Genomic DNA, 21,056 nt, shown 5'->3' with positions numbered 1-21,056 from the left:
ACCCAGGTCACAGATTGTACACAGCATCACACCCTCCCTGTTTTGGCCCCAGAATGCCCAGGCTGTGGCAAGTGAGGGTGGCAAGGGGTGGCACTCACACTCCTTGGACATGCCCACTTCAAAGCATTTCTGTAGTCGGCAGTACTGACAGCGATTTCTCGTCACCTTGTTGATGATACAGTTCTTGTCCCGGTGACATGTATACACCATGTTTTTCTGGATACTTCGACGAAAGAAGCCCTAGAATTGGAAGAAGAAGCAAGGTTGAGGGGGTAGGGTACAGAGGTCAGCAACCACAGAGCAAAGGTGGGAAAGAGGGGCAGATCCCCATCTGTGGCCTCTGGGCGAAGACAACACAGCATCTCTCCCCCCCTCAGTCTTCTCACCACCTCCCCCGGCAGAGGAGCTCCAGGGTCAGGAGAATGTGATTCAGCAACGAGAAAAGGAACTCCCAGAGGAGAAACCCAAAGGCTGCCTGCTGAGGCTGTCGCTTCCGCCACTGCCCCTCCAGCCTCTGGCATCCTGAGCGGCTTCTCCTCTGAGGAACCAGCCCCAAGGTAACGAATGAGTCAGGGAGGGGTGTGGAGGGGCAGAGATGGGGCAGAGGCAGAGCCCACAATCTTGGTGGCTAAGAACACACTGGCAAGCAGGCACAGGCACAGACTGACGCACAGTAAGTAGATATACAGGCACAAAGGCCAGCAGGCAGAGACAAACCAGTGGGCTGGCAGGCAAACCAACAGAGGCAGACAGGAAGGGGGCCAGGCAGACAGAGGCAGGCAGGCAGAGAGATGGACAGACAGACAGAGAAGTGGACAGACAGGTAGAGAGGTGGGCAGAGGGACAGAGGTGAGCAAACAGGCAGAGAGGTGGGCAGAGAGGCAGAGAGATGAGCAGAGGGGCAGAGAGATGAACAGATGGGCAGAGGTGGACAGACAGGCAGAGAGGTGAGCAGAGGGACAGAGAGGTGGGCAGAGGGGCAGAGAAGTGAGCAGACGGGCAGAGAGGTGGGCAGACAAGCAGAGAGGTGGGCAGAGGGACAGAAAGGTGAGCAGAGGGACAGAGAGGTGGGCAGATGGGCAGGAAAAGCCAAGAGGCAAGCAGGAAGAGGGACAGACAGGCAGAAAGATGAACAGACTAGGGCACAAAGACAGATAGATAGGGGGCTAAAATATAGATTCACAGGCAGGCAAAGAGACAGACAGACAGGGGCAGAAAGACAGGGACTAAGAGAGACTAGAAAGAAGGCAGAAAGGCACACATACATGGGCAGACGGGCATGCAGGTAGGACCCACACACATGACATGAAGGTAGGCAGGTGACCACACACAAACACACTTGCATTCCCAGGTAAGACCCACATAAGATATAACATATGCCACACATGCATGCACACACACTAATACACAAGCACAGAGAAGGCAGTCTGAGGCCTTGGGCTCTGCCCTTGATCTCTATCCCCAAGTCCACAGGTTTAGAGAGGCCCAGGATTAGAGAACTCAGCTGTGTAACTTCTCAGGCCTGACTCCTGTGGGAGCTGGAGGCCCTGGGGAGGGGAAAACAGTAGAGACGGTGTGCACTGCAGGATGGTGGGAGTGAATATGACTGTGCCACACTAGGTGTTTCTGAGGGGTCCACTCCCCATTCCAAGAGCCAAATCTAGAGTAATGGGGTAGGAATGGGGTCTAAGTGGGTGGCTGTGGGGCTACAGGAAATCAAGATGTGCTGGCACTGGGGGAGGGGATCCTGGTAGCCAATAGCTTTAGCATTTTTTGAGAGTAGGGTAGGCAACTCCCCAAGGGGTAGCTCTACACCTCCTCTCACTGGGCACTCCTCCTGCCAGGTTATTCCAATAGGGTTCAGGCAGGGCTGCTGGGGGAGGCCTCCTGGGTCTCTTGCCAAGAGCAGGTCAGATGCCAGCTCACCATAGTAACCCCAGGAGCAGCAGTGGCGGGTTTTCACCCTGCCAGCCAGAGGCATCAGCCTTGGGAATGCAGCCTTTAGTGGAGAGGGAGAAGACCACACTTTGGGCCTAGGGGCCTCTACACAGGGCAGGACAGGAGGCAGTCTGAGGAGGTGTTTGAGGGAAAGGAAGAAGTCAAAGAGGTTGACTATAGTTGTAACCATACATCTATTCCTTCTTAAAAGATCAGGACATCCCTGTTCATCCCCTTATCATCTCTCAAGGAATACAGACGGGACAAAGCCAAAAACAACCAACCCCCTTCCCCTCACACAAATCAAATTATTGAGGGGTACAGACTATAACCAGGAAGGAAGGGGGAAACCTATAGACATCCTCTGTATTTCAAAGTTATTTCTTCCCCTCATCGTTCAGCGATGGTCTATTCAATACACCTAACTCACCTTACAGCCTTCACAGGCACTGACCCCATAGTGGTACCCCGAGGACTTGTCCTGGCAGACAAAACACGGCTTGTAGATTCGGGGGAGAGGAGGTGGCGAGGGGGGGCTGGGCACAATCTCCTCCGAGCTGCTGCTCTGAGTTTCAATGGCTGAAAGGTTTGGCAAGAGAAAATGAGAAAGCACAGGTTAGAAACCCTAGGCTCCAACCATCATTCCACAATACCTTCTGATAACTTAAGACCCCCACCATTCTCATAGGCAATATGGTAAAAATATGGGAAAAAGCATGGGATTAGAAAGAAAAGGACCTGAGTTTGAATTCTAATTCTTTTCATCACTACCTGTGTAACCTAGGGCAAGTCGTCCCCTTAATGGGCCATAACTTGCAACTCAAAATCTATAATTTATGAACCCCACCTTCCAAACTCTCCCTGGCCTCATTACACCCTGGTGACCACACAGTTCTAGGAGGTACTAGGCAGACCCAGACCAGTCAGACACTACCTTACACAATGTCATCACAGCTGGATAAAGTATCACTTCTTGTAACCTCTATCACTCACTGGGTCGGAGTGATCACCTGCTGAAACCCTTTCTCATTAATTCTTCTCTCCTTCCATATAGCTAGGAAGGAGTTAAGGCAAGATGGGAAGAGGGGGGGAGGGCCTGAGTCTGGACCAGAGGAAACTGGGGTCAACAGGATGTTCAAAGTCAGTCCACTCCCCCTCCTTTCTCTGCTTCCGTTCTCTAACCCCCCCCCAACTCTGAAGCCGTCAGGCCCCTCCCCCAGCAAATAATTCCCTCCCTCTCCTCTGGCCAGGAAACCAAGGAGTAGAGCAGGAGGGCAGAGACACTGCTGATCTTCCCCCTGTCTCTCAGCTCTTGGCCTACTGAATGGGAGAGGGATAGAGGCCCCCTAACATTGACCCTAGGAGTGTCCCTTCCCAGGAGTCAGAGATTGGGAACCCTGTTGGTGCCCTCTACCAGCCCACCAGCCATGTGTAGATTTGTGTTGAAGGCATGTGTTGGGATGTTGCCCCCAAGCCAAAGTGGGGGGGACAAAGGGGGCTTGTTTCTACTCAATGGTCAGTTTGTCTTAGTCTCCTTACTGTTTAGGATTCACTCCACCACTCCTGCTATTGAGTTTCCAGCAAATGGGAAGGTGAGTAACCTGTTGGGGTGGCAGCTGGGTATACAACACAGGCCAGATTCTCTACAGCCATACCGTCTTCCTAGGGGGTATGGGGCAAACTTTAAGTATATTTGAGGTCAGGAGATCCATGTTGGGGCTCTTGGAGTCCAGGTGGGAGGGTGGGGTAGTGGCAAACTACTGCAATGATAAAAAGCAAAAAACACCTCTCCTACTCCTTAGGATCATCTGTTTTCCATTCCTGCACAGCTCTCAAACCACCACCATCCAATGGTCATAGTGTCCAGCCTCCTTCCTCTGTGACAGTCCTCTTTCTGACCCCCAGCCAAGTCAGATAGTAGAATACAGAGGGGGTTTGCCAGCATGACATAAAGGGAATTCTAGCCCCTCAAAGCTGAACCTTTATCACACCTAACCACTATTCTATCTACAAAGCTCTAGCAAGAACAATTATGTGAACCCGCAACATGATAATGTCCAAAGATGCAGGTACCCCATTAACATTACCATGTTACTGCCAAAAGTCAAAAGTCTCTCTCTCTCTCACGGCGCGTGCGCGCGCGCGCGCGCGCGTGCACACACACACACACACACACTCCATGGCTCTCCAAAACTTCATGCTTGATGAGAAGGGAAGGGATTGGGTACCAGGAAATAGAAGATACTAGCCCATTCCCCTTCTCTCATCTCAACCTCATCAATGATAGACCTCTTTCTCTCTGGGGGTTGCCAGGAGGATGGAGAGAAGGGCACTGTGCCAGCCCAGCTGGCTAGGGCCTACAATCATCTCAGAGAAAGGCATCAAGACCCCAGACACCATCCTGCCCTAGTCCCCTAACCTGGAACGTTAATGGTTGCAGAGTTCAATCCCTCCATCCTGACCTCAGTTTCTCCTACACACTGGAATTCAATGCAGGAAAGCACATGAAACTTTAGATCTCCTAGGGCCCTTCACCCCACAAAACTGTCCTACACCCTGCTTCCCTCATCACTTCCACTCTTCCTTAGCCCTAGACAAGTAAATCAGACAGACAGGGAGGCCTGAGAACAGCTGCTTGGGGAGGGGGGACTGCAAGGGGGGTGAGGGGCCGGGGTGAGGCTGGGGGGGGGAGGGGATCTGGACAAAGGAGTCCTTTGTTGTGCTAACTTTTTCCAAGACGCAAACCAGCAACAATAGACAATCCAGCCTGGAGAAGGTGGGGGGGGGAGCGATATCAAGGACAAGGGGGTGTGGGTCCCCACTGCTTGACCAGGAGCCCAGCATTCCAACAAGCTGAGGGACAAAGGCGATGACCCCTCCCCTCCTACCCCACCTGGCCTTTGGCCTCCTGGCCCCGCCTCCCCTAGGGGACCAGACCCCACCCCCAAGAGCCACTTTCTGCAGAGGATTGAAAATGGTCGATTCTCTATGAGGAGAAAAGGCAGAGAGAGACAGAGACCTTGGGGAGCAGAGGAAAGGAGACCGATGAAAGAGGATGAAGAGACTGCAGAGAGAACTGGAGGAAACAGAGAGGGGGGCATAGGATGGGGAGGGAGAAACTGATGATTTGGGGAAGGTGGGTATGAGCAGAGGAAGAGACACTTCTGAAAAGTGATGGGGGGGAGGGGAAATGAGGAAAGCAAAGGCCAAGCAGAAATATGCAGCAAAGGCAAAGTCCAGAGGGTGTTGGTGGAAAAGAAAAAATTGCTTTGGGGAAAGGAGGGGTGAGGAGAGATATAGAAAGAAAGCAAGAGAAAGGGACGACTAAACAGGATAGAGACTGGCTTCCAACCACTTCTTCACCTCAAGCTGTAGCAGTTTCTACACCTCCTTATATACCCTTTGCCCCACTTGCATACGCACACATTTTCTCTTCTCTCCACCCCCCCCATCCTCCCCCCCACCACACACACACACACACACACCCCTCGAGACAGAATCTCCTGCCTAGTCACCCAGGTAAGCCCAGCCCTGCTCCTGACATAGCCACCACCTCTGAATCTGAAGGCTTGGCCCCCCTGCATTCCACTCCCTCTTCTCCCCAGGTTTATTGCCATCAGATCAAAAGAAGAACAAGCAGAGGGGGAGATTGGTGGGTGGTGTAAGGGACTAAAGGGCACCGTCCTTTCCTCTCTCCACCTCAATTTTCCTTTTCTGGCCACTGAAAGAGGAGGGAGAAACTGCATCCATCTGTCCTGTGGGCCACTCTATCTTTAAATATACCTCCGTCCACCCAGGAGACCACTTTCCTGCTGGAAACATCATAGAGCTGTCAGCCCCAGGGAAGAAACAGCTTACTATCTCACTTTCTCTCACTACCCATCAAAGCTCCCCCCCCCTTCCCCAGAGAAGGGGAAAACAGAGATTAAAGGAAGGATAGAACCTAGATCAAAGTCCAGAACTCAACAGAGAACTAAGGTGTCTTGATTCCTAGCCAAGGACAGGTTAGGCTGTGGAGAAAGGGGGCATCTTCCCATTCAGGTTTGGAAGAAAGAAACTCCCTGGACTGGCCCCTGTCTCCACTACCTCCCTACCACCCCTCAGAGGGGCCAGTTTCCTGAAGATCAGCAGGAAATCGGATGGGCCCTTGGCCAGGACCTCCCTTTCCCTCCCCCACTCCAAGTCTGGCTCCACTGCTATTCCCCACTCCCCAGCAGCCCCCAAGGGGAGAGGGATAGGTCTCCAGAGACCAGCCCCCTCCCCAAATTCCCTAGCCCAGAAAAACAGAAGGGGGTAGAGTATGAAAATGTGCGTTGGAGGGGGGCAAAGGGGGAGGAGGACGGAAGAGGTCGGGCCTATCTGGGCTAACTCCGATAAGCATCTCCCCCCCTCAACATTCCCCCCCTTCTCCCTGGGGCTCCCACGTGCTCCACATTCTTGGATGTCTGGGAGCAGGCAGAGGCGTAAAGCAGTCCTGAGTGTTAAGGCAAAGGAGGAGGGAGAAACATCCTGTCCCTCCAACATCTCTACCCATCTCTATATGTCATCTCTACCCCCCAACGGGGGTGGAATAAGGGGACCCCAGTGCTCTAACCCCAAGTCCATTACCCTTTGGCAAGGTAAGAATCTTCACCAGACCCCCACCCCACCCCCAGCCTGGATGACTCCTCCCACTCCCCCATCAGAGGGAGAGGAGAACTCTCAGTTATCAAGGGGGTAGAACAGATTATAATAACAGGAGCTGCCCAGTCTTCTAAGTTTTGTGTCTGTTGTTGTGGGCACACGTTGTGCCCTTCCTGTGAAGGCATCTGCCCCCAGATCCCTGTTCCTCTTGACCTCAACTTTCTGCTCACAGCTGACCACAGCCTTTCTTCCAACTGGGAAAGTGGAAGGGGAAGGGCGTGATGAGTCTAGGAAAGCTAGGTCTAGGCCCCTTGCCCTCTGGATAACTGGCACACACCATGGATCTGGGATCCCAGGGACAGAGGATAACATTGCCAAACCTGGGACAGCCCACGGCTCAGCTTTCCCATCCATTTGGGGACAATATACCACAGCACAATCTACCTCTCTACTTACTGGATACTTCAAAGGGTAAGGAGAGGGAAGGAAACTGATACTGTGGTGGCCCAAGACAACCTGACAAGGAAAACACAGACACTCAGTCCCCAACAATTTCGAGGGGGAATCCTTTGGTGATGGGGGGTGGGGTGGCTAGGAGGTGGAATGAGCCATCAGGGAAGAATAACAACTTTAAACAGCCAGGTTAAGTCCAGCAGAGTCACCTTCTTCCCTGAAGTTGGGAGTGAGGCTAGTGAAAAAACTTCATCCTGAGTTCTCATTTCTTCCTCTGCCTCACTCCAGTCCCCACCCCACTCCCATTATCCAACTAAAGTCAATAAGCAATCTCCCCCTCCCCAAAGCAAAGCCCTCCCCATCCACTGGATTCCTGGATAAGAATCAAAGGTCAGGGGCCAGAACAATGGGAAGAGATGGGTAGGGTGGGGGTGACCACAGCCTGGGCCAGAAGATCAGGATGACCAGTGCCAAGCCAAACCCCGTATCCCCACCTAGTGAGTCTCTAAGTCCGATATGGGTGGAAAGGACTTTCTCACTCCTTTTCCAATTTGCATGGTCCTTCCCCTTCCCCATCCAGGAATGCCTTTCTCTTAAGGAAGGGATCCCCTCTCCAGCCTAAGAAAGAAAGAGGGGAGGGGAGGTGGGCAGGCAGGCAGGGTGGATTGGAAGTGAGAGGCAGTCAGTACTCCAGGGAAACCTAAGAAGCCTGAGGGAGAAATCTGAGCCCATCTAGCAAAAACCCCCAGGAGAGGTCCTTCACACCCAGGTACTCTGTACACAGAGACACACAGCTGGGCACAACATACACACACAGGTGTACACACAATACAAAGCCTGCACAATACCACACCACCACCCCCAAGTGTGGTGGAAGACAAGCTGTTTTTGTGTCATAGACCCCTTTGGCAGTCTGGCGACGCTTAAGGACTTCCTCAGATTGTTTTCAAATTCACAAAATAAAATACTACAATGGAAACCAATTATATTGAAATAGTTATCAAAGTATTAAAAGTTCCAAGTTCACATTGCCCTGACACCTACCCAAGGACTATCCAAGTGGATTAAAGACTCCTGTTCTAAAGGGTCTAAAAGGTCTCATAATACAGAAAAAGAATAGGCAGTTGGATGAGATGGCCTCTAAAGTCCAAGGTCTAGACATCTATGATCCTAAGAGAAAGGATGAATACCAAGGAGGAAGTGTTATAGGTAGGAGGTAACAACTTTAGTGTGTCAGGGGAACAAGCTGATTTTCCCCATTGGGAAGAAGAGTAGAGGCACCCCCCATTGTCAAAAGGATTGGAGTCATCTCCTCAACCTTCAAAATCTTCACTAATCACTTTGCTTTCACATGCTGACCTGTAACCCCCCCTTCCCCCACCCTTCAACATTCCTGATACCCTGGGTGAGAATAGAGATGGTCCAAGACAGAAAAGAGCTATACGAAAAATTCCAATTCTGCTCCAAATTTTGTGCCATACTCCCCTACTGGGGGAGGTGTCCTCCCACCTTCCATTGGAGGGGAGGGAATAATGATGCTCAAGAGCACAAAAGAGACCAGTCAAAGAAAAGGGGCTCAGTCTATTCCCACCATGCCCCACTGGGTACCAGGCTTCATTGAGATGTGGGAAGAGATAGAAGGGTTAAAATAAAGTTCTTTCTGGTGCACACTCTCATCCTTCCAAACAATACACACACCAACATACTCCCCTGACACCCACATTAATGAAGTGTGAGCTATGAATTGGGAGCAGCAGCTGTCACCATGGAGGAGAAGGGGGTGCCAGTTTGGGGGTGGGGAGATCCTTTTCCTCTGAGCATGACAGCCCCTAGATAGTAGCCCTTTGCCCTCCCCCAAGTTGATATCACCCCTTTAGTTGGGGGCAAAATCATTGACAGGGATCTAAAAGGGGGAAAGGTGCCCATACTCCTCTGCAAAAGGAGGTACTGGGGTGGCAGGGACAGAATTGTCCAGTGAAGTGTCCAAGTTGAAGAGAAAGAAAGAGAAGACCAGAAAAGTGAGGTGTCCATAGGTAAGGTCAGGCTTCCTATCCCAAGGCCCATGGGGCACCCTACAATAGGAAATGGGGGTGCTGGTACCTACAGCGGCTCGAGTTGTTCCAAATCGGAGTCCGGAGTGGGGTGGAGTAAGGGCCGGAGGCGGGAATCCCCTTCTCAGGGAGCAAACAGGCCCGGCTCTGATTATAAAAATCCACCACAAGAAAGGGGTTTGGGCTGGGGGTGAGCACCCCTACATCCACGCTCTCATACATCTTCCCCGCAGCGAGCAGAGAGAGGAGGAGAAAGATTGGGGAGGGAAGTACCCAGCAGGGAGGTACTTCGAGGAGGCCCCCCCCCACTCACTCTCTCACTCCACTGGCCAAGGCACCATTCGAGGAGTACGGCCAGGGAGCAGCCGGCAGCTCTCTAGCCACAAAGTCCCTGAGTTCAAATTCCACAGCAGCAGTGACTGCTACTCCACTCTTAGGTGTTGGGGGGACGTCTCCCAGTTCCTCCACAGAATGACCAAAGGAGGACCCCCCAAACTCAGTCCAGCAATTTCACCTCAAGAGGGCCCCCAGTCTCCAGTCTCATGATGTCGGGTGGATTACTGGGGGGAAGGTCAAAGCAGAGGCAAACTGCTCCCCAACTCCCCAGGCTGAGACGGGGGGCGGGAGGGGGCAGCCCGGAACACAGGCGTTTTAGGCGCTTCCTCCTGCTGGCTTGCTGCTCTCGATCGAGTGGCCTGCCCCCCTGCCCAGGGTGGGGGCGTCCGTCCGCCTTTCAGGAATCAGCTTTCTCCTCCTCCTCCTCCTCCTCCCAGAACCAAGGATTCCCAGGTCACGGTCGGGGTGGAGACCCTGGCTCCGACTCCTCCCTCTGCAAGGGCCCCCTAGTCTTTTCCCTCTCGCAGCCGCTCTCCTGGGCTCCCTCTGGGGTTCTAAGAGCCTCCGCAGCAGTCCACCACTGGGAGGGGGGCCCTTCCCCAGCCCGCCCCCTACTCCTAGTTCCCTCCCCCTGGACACCCCTCCCCCTCAGCTTGTCCCAGCCCCGCCCCATCCAGGTTCCGCCCCTTTAACCCCTTGGCTGTCTGGTAGGTAGCAGTAGCAGCAGCAGCAGCAGCAGCAGCAGCAGCCGCCACCGCCACCACAGAAGCCACAGCCATGGACCAGACCAAGCAATCCAGAGGAGAGAAGAGAAGGGAAAGGACTGGATGGGGCGGGGTAGCGGCTCACTCTGGTGGGGGAGGAGAGGGAAGAGGGAAAGTCACAAGGGGAGGAGGAGTACAGACAGTACAGAGGGAAGAAGAGGTAGTGATAGGGTGGAAGGGGAAGGGAGGAAGGGAGGGAAGGAAGGAGGAGAGGAGAGGACAGGACAGAGGACAGGGCTGGAGAGGACGGAACAGGAAAGGAGAGGGTAGAGGTGTTCTGTCCTTCCCCAGCCACAAGCCTGGGTTCTGGTTCTGAGACCCCTAGATGGAGAGCTCCGTGGGCTCAGCAGGCTGGCTGCGGGTGGCCCCGAGGGCATACAAGGGGGTGGTCCCGGTGCCCTTCTACATAGAAGGCCCGGGTCCCAGACTCATTTGCCTAATGCAATGCGGGTGAACTTTTGCTGAACTCGCCCAGCACTGGTGCCTCACATCCCAGTGACAGACCCACCCACTCACCCACCAGACAGCACCCAGTCTATGCCCGTGACATCACGCCCCTTGCCCACAGCCAAAGAAGTAAGTCTGGCCAGTTCCCAGTTCCCTACCCATTCCCACCCACCCTTGAGGTGGGGGAGGGAAAGAGAGGAAAGTATTTTAGGGGAGGGGGGCGGCATGTATGTGGCTTTCACACATGTGACATCGTATGCCTCAGAGTATAGCACTGTGGCTTGGCATGTGAATATCGGTGAGTTGCTTTGACACTAAACTTTGACACTGTGAGACCTGCAAATATTTGGGGGAATGCTATTTGCATATAGAGGGAAATGATGACCCCTCCTCTCCACACTGTAATATCTGACATCCATGGCAGGAAAGAAAGGGTCCATCCATTGTCTCCCTCCCCTTCCCAAGTCCTTCAGACTCCTTGCTTTACCCAGAAAACTTTTGTACACCAAAACTCTAGGCCTGACAAGCTTCTCAGATAGAAAGTACCCTTAACTGTAGGGGAGGGGCACAGAACAGAGTTTCATTCTCCCCCTACCCTACCCCCATCACTGCCCTTAATCTTCTCAACCAAAATAAATGGGGTGATGAAAGGGAAACCTTGGCCAATTTGGGTGATCCACCCCTTTCTCAAGAGGCAGATACTCCTCCCAGAGGACAAGGTTCTTCTGTGTCCTTATTCTATCCCTAGTCCCAATCCTATCCCAAGAGGTTATGGCAGTGGAAATCACATAAAAGCTATTCCAAGCAGATACCGAAATCTTAGCACTGGCTTGATATCCCTAAAGACCTTGCCCAGCTCTATCCACCTGCTGTATCTGACCACACTCCTCAACAGTGCACTGGACATTTTTGGCCATGGAGCTGAGTTTTGAGTTTGGGTCAGGATTCATCCATCCCCATCTTTCCATTCCCACTTTTACCACCTCAGTTTAGGACCCCATCACATCTCCCCTAGGCTGATGCCTAATTAGTTTCTGCACCTCCTGTTCTTCTTAGCCTCTCCAATACATCTTTCATTAGACTGAAACCTAATCTTCCTAATGTATCTTTAAAATGATTTACTCTTTCAGAAGGATTGCAAACTATTAAGAAAAATATGAACAAATGCTCCAGATCACTCATAAGAGAAATGTGCATCCAAAATAGGCTGAGGTTTTTTACCTCAGATCAAGAAAATTGGTAAAGATGACAAAAAATGGTAATGGTCAATGTTGGAGGGGTTATGAAAGGAAGGCACACTAATATATTTAAACTGTGAATTAGCCAATCATTTTAGAAAGCAATTTGGAATTATTCAAATAAAAGATGCTACAAAGTCCATGCCCTTTGATCCAGAGATTCCATTGCTAGGCAGTGGAATAGCAAGGAGCTTAGTGGCAAAAACGAAGCTTCCATGTACACCATAATCTTTATGGCAACACTTTCTAGTAGCAAAGAACAGAAAATAAATGAGATACCCGTCAACAAGACAATGACTACACAAATTATGATACACAAATAATGTAATATATTACTGTGTTGTAAGATATTAAGAATATAGAGAAACTTGGGAAGAATTATATGAACTGATAAAAAGTCAGCAGAACCAGGAAAACAATATGCTTAATGACTACAGCAATGTACATGGGAGGTATAACAAAACCATAAAAACTGAATGCTATCCCAATACATTGACCAATGTATCTCATACCCATTAGACTGGCAAGATTGACAAAAAAAGGAAAATGACAAATGCTGCAGAGACTCTGGGAACACAGATACATTAATGTACTGTTGGTAGAGTTGTGAACTGGTCCAGCCACTCTGGAAAGCAATTTGGAACTATGCCCAAACAGCTCTTAAATTGTACATACCCTTTGACCTAGCATTACTATTATGAGGTCTATGCTGCAAAGAGAGTAAAGAAAGAGGAAAGGGTGCCATATATACAAAAATATTTATAGCAGCTCTTTTTGTGGTGGCAAAGGATTGGAAACTGAGGAGGTATGCCCACCCAGCCACTGGGGAATACCTGAAGGAGTTATCATATATTAATATGATGGAATACTGTTGTGCTGGAAGAAATCATGAAAATCTGGAAGACTTGGATGAACTGATGCCAAGTGAGATGAGCAGAACCAGGAGAACAGCTTACAAGACAAAAACATTGTACAGACAACCAACTCTGAAAGGCTTGGAAATTCTGATCAACACAATGACAGACCACAATTCCAAAGGACTAATGACAAGACATTCTCTTGACAGAGAAGTGATGGTCTCAGAGCATATACTGAGACATTTTTTGGACATAATGCAGGAATTTGTTTTGCCTGACTATATGCGTTTGTAACAAGGGTCTTATTTTTCTTGCTTTCTCAGCGGGAGAGGGAAGGGGAGCCCGGGAAGGGGGAGATAAGGCATATCTTCATTTGAAAACAAAATTTAATTAAAAAAATAACAACAACAAAATGAAGTGACTAAGTTTCACCCAAAAGAAGAGATAGGAGAAAGCACCTCCTCTGCCTTTTTGCAGAAGTCAGGGACCATGGGTGTGGTACACTGTATAGAATGTCAGAATTTTTTGATATGTTGGTTACTTTTGCTCAGCTCAAGTGTTATTTCCCTCTTTTCAATGCTATCTTGTAAGGGATGGCTCTCTGGGAGGAAAAAAAGGACAGGATACATTGGGAAATGTAGATGATGTAAAAACAAAGATATCAATTAAAGTTTATTTTTTTAAAAAAACTATGTTTCCCTGTTCAAAAGGGGAGCTCCCCAATACCTACTGAATAAAGCTCAAATTCTTTATCCTAGCATTTGAGGTCTCCCACACTCTGGCTTCATCCTGCCTTTGCAGTCTTGTTTCACATTCCTGCTTTATGTTCCAGAACAGAAACTGGGTTCAAATCCCAGTTCTAGCACTTGCTACCTCAGAAAAGTAAATCTTGGGACCTCAGTTTTCATATTTGTAAAATAAGGGAGGGGGGGTGGGTGAGGTTAGACTGGATGATCTCCAAGGTTGCTTCCGGCTTGAAGGCCTATCCTGTAATCCTGAGACTCCCTGTTGTACAGCTCATCCTGTCCCTTTGCCTAAAATAAGCTTTCCCCACATCCTTTGAAGTCCTTACCCTCCCTGACCCCCTCTAAGCTACATGAGTGCCTGCTCCTTCCCCAAATCTCTCATACCACCATTCAGTCCTCTGCTATGTACTTAATCACATTCTCATTTGCATATAGAGCTCAGACAGCTACTGTAGAGTAAGGTCTTTGAAGACAGGACGGTGTCAGAGACTGTGGTTTACTGAAAAGAGAACCGGATTTGGAATCAGAGGACAGGAGTTCAAGTCACAAAGCAGAATTGTGTGGCCTTGGGCAAATCACTGAATGTCTCAGAGGCTTAATTTCCCCCGCTGTAAAACCTACTTTACAAAGTGGTTGTGAAAATCAAATGAAATATTTTTCCTCTTTGCATCTGCCCCACCCCGGCATGACACACAGTGTCAATTTTTTTAAAAAAAATTTAATGAATTTGAATCTAAGGATCTGCCTCAATTCTACGCTGAGAAGATCCAATCCCCACTAATTTCCAGTCTCAGAGCACCTGAGAGAAGAGAAGCAAATAAAAGATGCCTACTTGGGGAAGAGAAGAGAAAGTCTCCCTTTCCAGGAATGAGCTTTTCCTGGCTCCAGGCCTTGTATACCCCACTCCTTAAAGAGCAAAGTAGGTCACTTTTGCCCCCAGATACATGCTCCACTGACTTGGAGAGAAGCAGAGTGGAAGCCATCCCGAAGAGGAGTTTTCCTTCCCCCCACTCCTCACCCTAGTATACATTCTGGTTCCTGATGGGGGGCCCCCCCTCCATCCAAAAGAGAAGGCTGGGTGGGGTGGGGCCTAGATTCCAATCCCAGCTCCCTTCTCTTCACTCCACCTGGGTTAATCAGTGTTAGGAAATGAAAGGTGAAAGGGTCTCCTCATTTAAAACCCCATTTTATAGCCTCTGGCTGACTTGGCATTTTGGACCCCATGAATGGAAGGGCTCTCTAGGCCATCCCCACCCCCACCTCCCTCCATCCCCTCAGCCCTCAGTGCCTGCTCTCCTATTATCCTGGGGAAATAGAGAGAGGGCTAAGGGGAGGGCTACGGGAGACAGCTAAAGGAAGGTTGGAGGAAAGGGGGTGGGAGGCAGTGTCCAGCAGGAGGTGGTGAAAAGGAGGAAGGAATGAGCAGACATGCACTTTTCAGCATGACTACTAATACTCAAGAGTCCTTCAAGTCACTTGAGACATTTTCTCCACAGAGACACACACAGAAAGAAAAAGATACCTACACAGAAGGGGTGTGGCAGAGAAAAACCTCAGGCCCTGCTAGCTAGCAACTCCAGTTCCTCTATTCAGTCAACAAGCACTTATTAATTAGCTACTATGTGTCAGGCACTGTACTAAGTGCTGGGGATGCAAAGACAGCAAAAATGGGGTGTTCCTGCCCTCAAGGAGCTTGCAATCTACATTCTTGTTTATAATCTTATACTACCACCACAACCCAAAGGAAAAAGCCTGTGACTCTCAAAGCCTTCTTCTTCCTGTAAAGGGGAAGAGGGATGAGCTATACAAACTCCCAGGGGCAGGTGTGGACAGATTTGGTGGCATGGGAGTAGGTGCTGACAGATTTTATCTGCAGCTTTCAAAGAAGAAAGTAGATCTCTTCTCCCTCCCCTGGTCTCTTCCTTAACTCTCCCCTCCTGGGGTGGGGGCCTCCAGTCAAAAGAGAAGGGGGAGAGGGGTGGGGCCTAGGTTCTACCTGGCAGAGAGGGGCTTCCCCTCCTTAGCCTTCCAGGAGATCAAGGGAAGGGAGGAGCAGCAATCTATCAGTAAAAGGACCAGGACAATGGGAGAGGGTGGATGAATGCCTATTTGGGTATTTCTTTCCCCCTTAAATCTGAAGGGAAGATAAAGGTAACTTCTCAATAATAACTCTTTCCCTCACCCAAAGAGTTAGCCCAACTATAGATGCCCTAGGCCCCTTATTCCCATTCACTTTAGCTCTGGTCAATTAACAGATCAAATGAGAATCTCCCTTATCTCTTTCATCCTCTCACTATGAACTTGGAACCCTTTCATTAATCCTCAAGTCAAGTTTGGAGTGAATAATAAGGATAAAAATAATAATCTCAGGGTAAAGAGCTGGCCCAGTGATTTAGCTGATATGAGAACTCCCAGGTGAGGAAGCTTCCTCCACTAATGCAGGGCTGCACTTCTCTGCAACTGAGTTTCCTAGAGCACTGTGAGGTTAAGTTGCTTGCCCATCTCATAGATACCAGAGGCACACTTGAACTCAGGTCTTTCTAGAGTCGAGGCCAGTCTCTATCTACCTCCCAGACACAGTTAATATTTACATAGCATCATTAAGATATGCAAAGCTTTTTGCATAGATAATCTCATTTAATTCTCACAACAATTCTAAAGGAAGGTGCTAAATATATTATCTCCATTAAATGGATGAGACCCTATCAGATAGAACTGGAGGCATTATTACTTCATTTTACATAAAATTAAACTGAGCCACAGAGAGATTAAAAGACTAGCACTAGCAAGTGTAAGAGGTAGGATTTAAACCCAGGTGTCCCCTGACCACAAGTCCAATCTTTTCCCCACTAAACCATAGGGCCTCTCTAGAGTGTGAGAGAAGGAAGATGAGTACTTGATGCTTTTTCCTCTCCCCCAACTCATACAAAAACTGGACAGAGGCCAAATACACAATTCACGGATACCGACCCCCCTACCCAATACTCAAATACCAAGGAGCCAGAGCAGACCTCAAAAAACACAGCCAAAAACCCATTTGGTTGAGGTCTTGTCACCTAACTTTCCTCTCTTTCTGGCCTCAGTTGCCTGCTTTGTTAAATGACAAGGCTGGACCCAGTAATCACTAAAAATCCTTGAGTCTCTGGCTTACAGCCCTGGTTCCTCTGCCCAGAGCCCATCCCTTGCCTCTTCACTGGGGCCTTGATTTGGAAAGGACACCTGCCTGAGCCCTCTGGAAGAAGCCAGACAGAAGATGGAAGGACACTCCTTCCCCCCTCCCCCCCCCACTACTTCCCCCCAACTCTTCCTTAGGGAAGATCAGCCACATTCAGGCTTTGTTCATACCTGACCACTTCCTCTATCGGCTGTCCTCAACTCAATTCCGCCCCTATCCCTTCCCACCAAGAAAGAGGGAGAGTAAGGAAAACAAACAGATCTGTCTATTTTCTGGAGTTCACCCCACTCCAGGGTAGACTCTTGTCTAAAGAGGTTACACTGAGGGCCACTCTGCTCTTGGGAAAGAGGGGTTCTCATCTTATTCTTCAAAATCCCTGTACCAGCAAGTGGCCAGAGGCTCACGGGGAGGAAAGGTTGGCTTTATAGCTCCCCTAAGAAGTACAGGTTCTCCCAAGGCCACCAGACAGCATCTGCCTGGCTTGGGAAGGCTGCCTCCTAAGGATGCATGAATCTTTTATCAGCCACGCTTGGATGCATCCAGCTAGAGAACTTCCATCACAAGGCAGGGGTGTAGGGGGGTAGGGGTGTAGGGGGTGTGTGTGTGTGTGTGTGTGTGTGTGTGTTGGGTCTGGGGGGGGAGGAGCTGGGAAAGGTAGGCCCCTGCAAACAAGAGTCACACACCCCTCACCCAGGGACCCTCACTCTAGTCATAGGGAGAATCTCCCTTCACAGCTCCCCAGCAAAATACCACCAAGTCTTTCCCCCATTGCTATATGTAACAGACACACACAGCTGGGTGGTTTGGGGAACGGGGAAAGGAGGGAGGTTGAAAATGGTCATGGTGTTACTGTTTACTGCAGGGGTTGGGGAGACTCCTGGGGAAAAAACAAAACTGGTGGGGGGTGGGGTAGAGAAACAGGAAAGGGTATTGCCCAAGTATGGGTGAGGGGACCCTACCAGGAAATTACAAATCCACACCTCTTTCTTCCCACTCATCTCCCTCCCCTGCACCCAGAGGAAATGGTTCCCAGGGTGGGGAGTAGATCGGGGATCCCGGAAGCCACCCCCTAGTGCACATCATGAAAGAGGAACCAGCTTGCAACATTCCTGGGTAAGGGGGAAACCTCTTCCCAGGCTGGCATGGGAGTGGTCATGGGGTAAGGGAGGCAAAGGCTAGGCAGAATGTCCTTCTCTAGTGGCAACTGAAGACCCCCATTCCCCCATTATGCAGCATCCAAGGGTTTGAGCCACTACTTTTCTGCCCATCCCATTCTAGAAAAAAGTGTCCCCCCAGACACTTGGGCACAGGTCCCACTGTCCAATGGAAGTGCCAACCTGGCAGGAAGGGGAAGCCTTAGAATTTCAGCTCCTAGAATGGGGGCAGTGCCAACTCAGTCCAGCTTCCCCCTCCCAGCCCCACCTCCAAAGGCGTCAACTATTCAGGACAGACACCAGATACCCAGATAAAGCATAAGGACTGCAGGGGTGGGTGAGATGTAAAATAAAAGACCCCTCTCCCCAATCAGCTTGAGGCAAGCCCTTTAAGTTTCAATACAGAGCAAAGTATACAGAGTGAAAAAGACAGGTGACAATGAGAATGGAGAGGGACTGAAGCCAGGTGATAAAGGGAGACTTGGGAGGGGGGGCAGATATCCAGAGTGGCATTCAGGCAGCTTCCTGAGCAGGGCTAGGGCTATCCCTCTGGATACTCAGAAGTATTCCCTCATCCAAGCTGGAAACATGGAGAGTGAAGTTGGGAGAGGAGTACCAGAAAACGGCAGACACATTTGTCCATTTCAATTTGATTTATTCAACAACAAGCATTTATTAAATGCCTACTATGTACAAGGTACTTCAAAGTCCCCTGGCTGTGGGGGGGAAGCCAGGAAGGAGGATGAGACAGAGACAGAGACAGAGGAGGAGCTCTAGGGAAGGTCAGATGCTGTGGGCAGCTGGCCAGAGCGAGTAGGGTGGCATCATTCCAGGGTCAACTCCAGGGACAATGAGACTCCCCTGACCCTAGGGAGGAGGGTACTTCCCTGACCCAGAGAAAAGAACATTGACCCAGGGCAGGGAGCAGAGGGCAGTGTTGCCAGGTGCCCCACTGGTGCCAACAGGAGAGGCAGTGGGTGTCTGGGGCAGTGTTCATCCTGGGCAGGCCAGGGAAAAGCCATGTGGGATGGAGGGAGGAGGGAGAACAGGACATTTCCCAGGTCAACAGCTGCCCTGTCCATCCATCTCCCAGCCTCTTTTCCCTCTTCTCCCCGCCCGGCCAGGCCCCAGATCCCTCCCCCTCCTGACTTGGCGTTGTGCCCAGCTCGGCCCTAGGGGCCAGAGTTACAGTAAGAGGCCTGGCAGGCCTCTGGTCTGAGCTATGCCAGCTGGCAGCCACTACTGCCACCTCCCACTACCTGGCTTCAGACAGGCCAGGGGTGGAAGAGACCCCCACCCAGCCAGTGCAAGACTCTCATGGGAAAGATAGAGAGGAAGGGGAAAATGGGGGGAAAAAAATCAGAGACACAGCAAAAGGGAAGAGGGAGGGGCCTATGTCTTTTCCTTGCAGCCCAGCCCCCGTCCATGACCAAAGCAGAGCGTTCCTCCCTGCCCCCCAGAGCTCTTTCCCCCACTGCTGCCTAGTTCACCCCAATTCTCATCAGGTTTACACTACTGCCTCCCTCCCTTCACACTCCACTCAAATAGGGGAATTAGCAGCGAGGTATGTATGTAATGGAAGGAGGGGGCAGTTGGCCTTCCTCCTCCACGCTTCAGGCACCCTCACAGAAAGACACCTGGTACAGGGGACCCTGAGGATAAGGATAAGGGAGGAGGGCATGTGGCTGCCTCTCCAGGTCATGATGCTGTTCCCGCCAAATGTCGAGAGGTTTGTTTATCTACCAGGGGCCTTTGTCTGCTGCCAACCAAGCTATTTATAAGATCCTCAGTGATGAGGCGAAGGGGGGTAAAGTCGGGGCCGAGAATGCAACACAAATGGCCCGAACCTTTCTGCAGCCCTCCAGTCCAGCACACACTCAGGCAGAGTCCAGCAACCCACAGCATAATAAGGATCCCTATCTAACGCCTAAGATATGACCCCTGGAAGCTTCAAAGGGGCAGCAAAGTAGCATTCCCCACAAAATGGACAATAATAATAAATAGTATTTATACAGTACTTTAAGGTTTGCAAAGCACTTTATATATCTTATCTCACTGGAATCTCACAACAACCCCATGAGGTAGGTGCTATTATTATCCCATTTTGTAGATGAGGAAACTGAGGCTGAGGGAGGTTAAATGACTTCCCTAAGGTCACACAGCTAGTGAGTGTCTAAGGCAGGATTTCAACTTGAGTTTTCCTGATGCCAAATCCAGAGCACTACTCGGTGTACCCCTTAGCTCCCTCAATAGCTGAGTCCATTATTAACCAGTCTTTCCTTGCCACCCTCCCCATTGACTAACACCCCGCCCTTTCCAATGTTTGTACACAATGAAGGCACCACAAACCATCCCTTCACGGAGCCCTCATGAGAAGCCACCGGGTTCCCCTGTGATATCTGTGCCCTCAATCCTGCCCCCGCCCAACTCCCGCTCTGTCCCACAACTTACTGGCTGGTGATGGAGTGCTATATCCACTGACAGGAAGCTGGTGCTGGATACTTGTCAGAGTGCCAGGTGGAGAAAGTCCGCCCAGCATGGGAGGGAAGAAGAAGGCATAGTGAGGCACCGGGTACCCGTTAAGGTGCCCACCCCCAGGCGTTGGGCATGAGCTGCTATTGCTGGCCATGCCCCGAAGAGAGTCAGAGATATAGACAGAGAGTCCAGCTGGGAGGGTTTGAGGGGCTTCTGGCTGCCCCTTCTCAGCTCATTGGGGCCTGGAGTTGGGAGGGGTTGTGGGTAATCAACCCACCCCCTCTTCCTGTCCTGCAGCTGAAGAGGGCAGTGCCCAACAGGGTGATCTTGGCCTTCTGAAGCCACCGCCCAAACCAGGGGCAAGGTGGGAAAGGGAAGGGAGGGCGCTGCTCAGGTCGGCGGTGGCTAGGATAAGCTGGAATGAGGCTTGAAAAGCTGAATGGCACCCACCACGGCTGGCTGCTGGGCACAATACCCTCACCTAGATGAGCTCTGATGATGCTGGTGCTGCTGAGGAAGCCATGTCTTCTGATGCTGAAAAGGAGAAGACAAAACAGGTGAGTAGGCACAGAGAACAGGGCACAGGGGTTTTCTCCATGGGGCTCCCCCCACCTGGGCAGCTGGAGGTTTTCCTGTGACACTAGGCTAAGCAGACAGATGGCACAGTGCCTGCCTGGCACAGACAACTCGGGAGTGGGGCCCAGATACTGCAGACGAGGAGGTGGGGGTGAGAATATTCCCACAAAGAGCAGAACCCAAACCTTCAGGAGACACCTCTCATCCTAATGTGGCCAAAGGG

General features: G+C 50.7%; 1 protein-coding gene across 2 annotated transcripts in view; it reads right to left on the bottom strand.

Annotated features, from left to right (window-relative positions):
* Nucleotides 1-20,791, bottom strand: part of LOC114040383 (retinoic acid receptor alpha) — a 30,302-nt gene extending 9,511 nt beyond the window's left edge. The window contains exons 1-3 of one of the 2 annotated variants that reach the window (XM_027858476.1): nucleotides 20,234-20,791; nucleotides 2,369-2,517; nucleotides 99-240 (exon numbers count right to left, since the gene is read on the bottom strand). In XM_027858476.1, coding sequence (XP_027714277.1) covers nucleotides 99-240; nucleotides 2,369-2,517; nucleotides 20,234-20,411 — 469 coding nt within the window. In that variant the 5' untranslated portion in view covers nucleotides 20,412-20,791. Of the gene's footprint in view, nucleotides 1-98; nucleotides 241-2,368; nucleotides 2,518-9,118; nucleotides 9,959-20,233 lie in introns of those variants that run through there. The other variant, XM_027858477.1, reaches the window with a different exon arrangement.
* Nucleotides 20,792-21,056: the final 265 nt, after the last annotated feature.

The sequence above is a fragment of the Vombatus ursinus genome, unplaced genomic scaffold (genome assembly GCF_900497805.2).
Source record: "Vombatus ursinus unplaced genomic scaffold, bare-nosed wombat genome assembly UNPS02013049.1, whole genome shotgun sequence".
Classification (NCBI taxonomy): Eukaryota; Metazoa; Chordata; class Mammalia; order Diprotodontia; family Vombatidae; genus Vombatus; species Vombatus ursinus.
The sequence above is the reverse complement of the archived record's forward strand: the minus strand, read 5'-3'. Positions and strand labels throughout refer to the sequence as shown.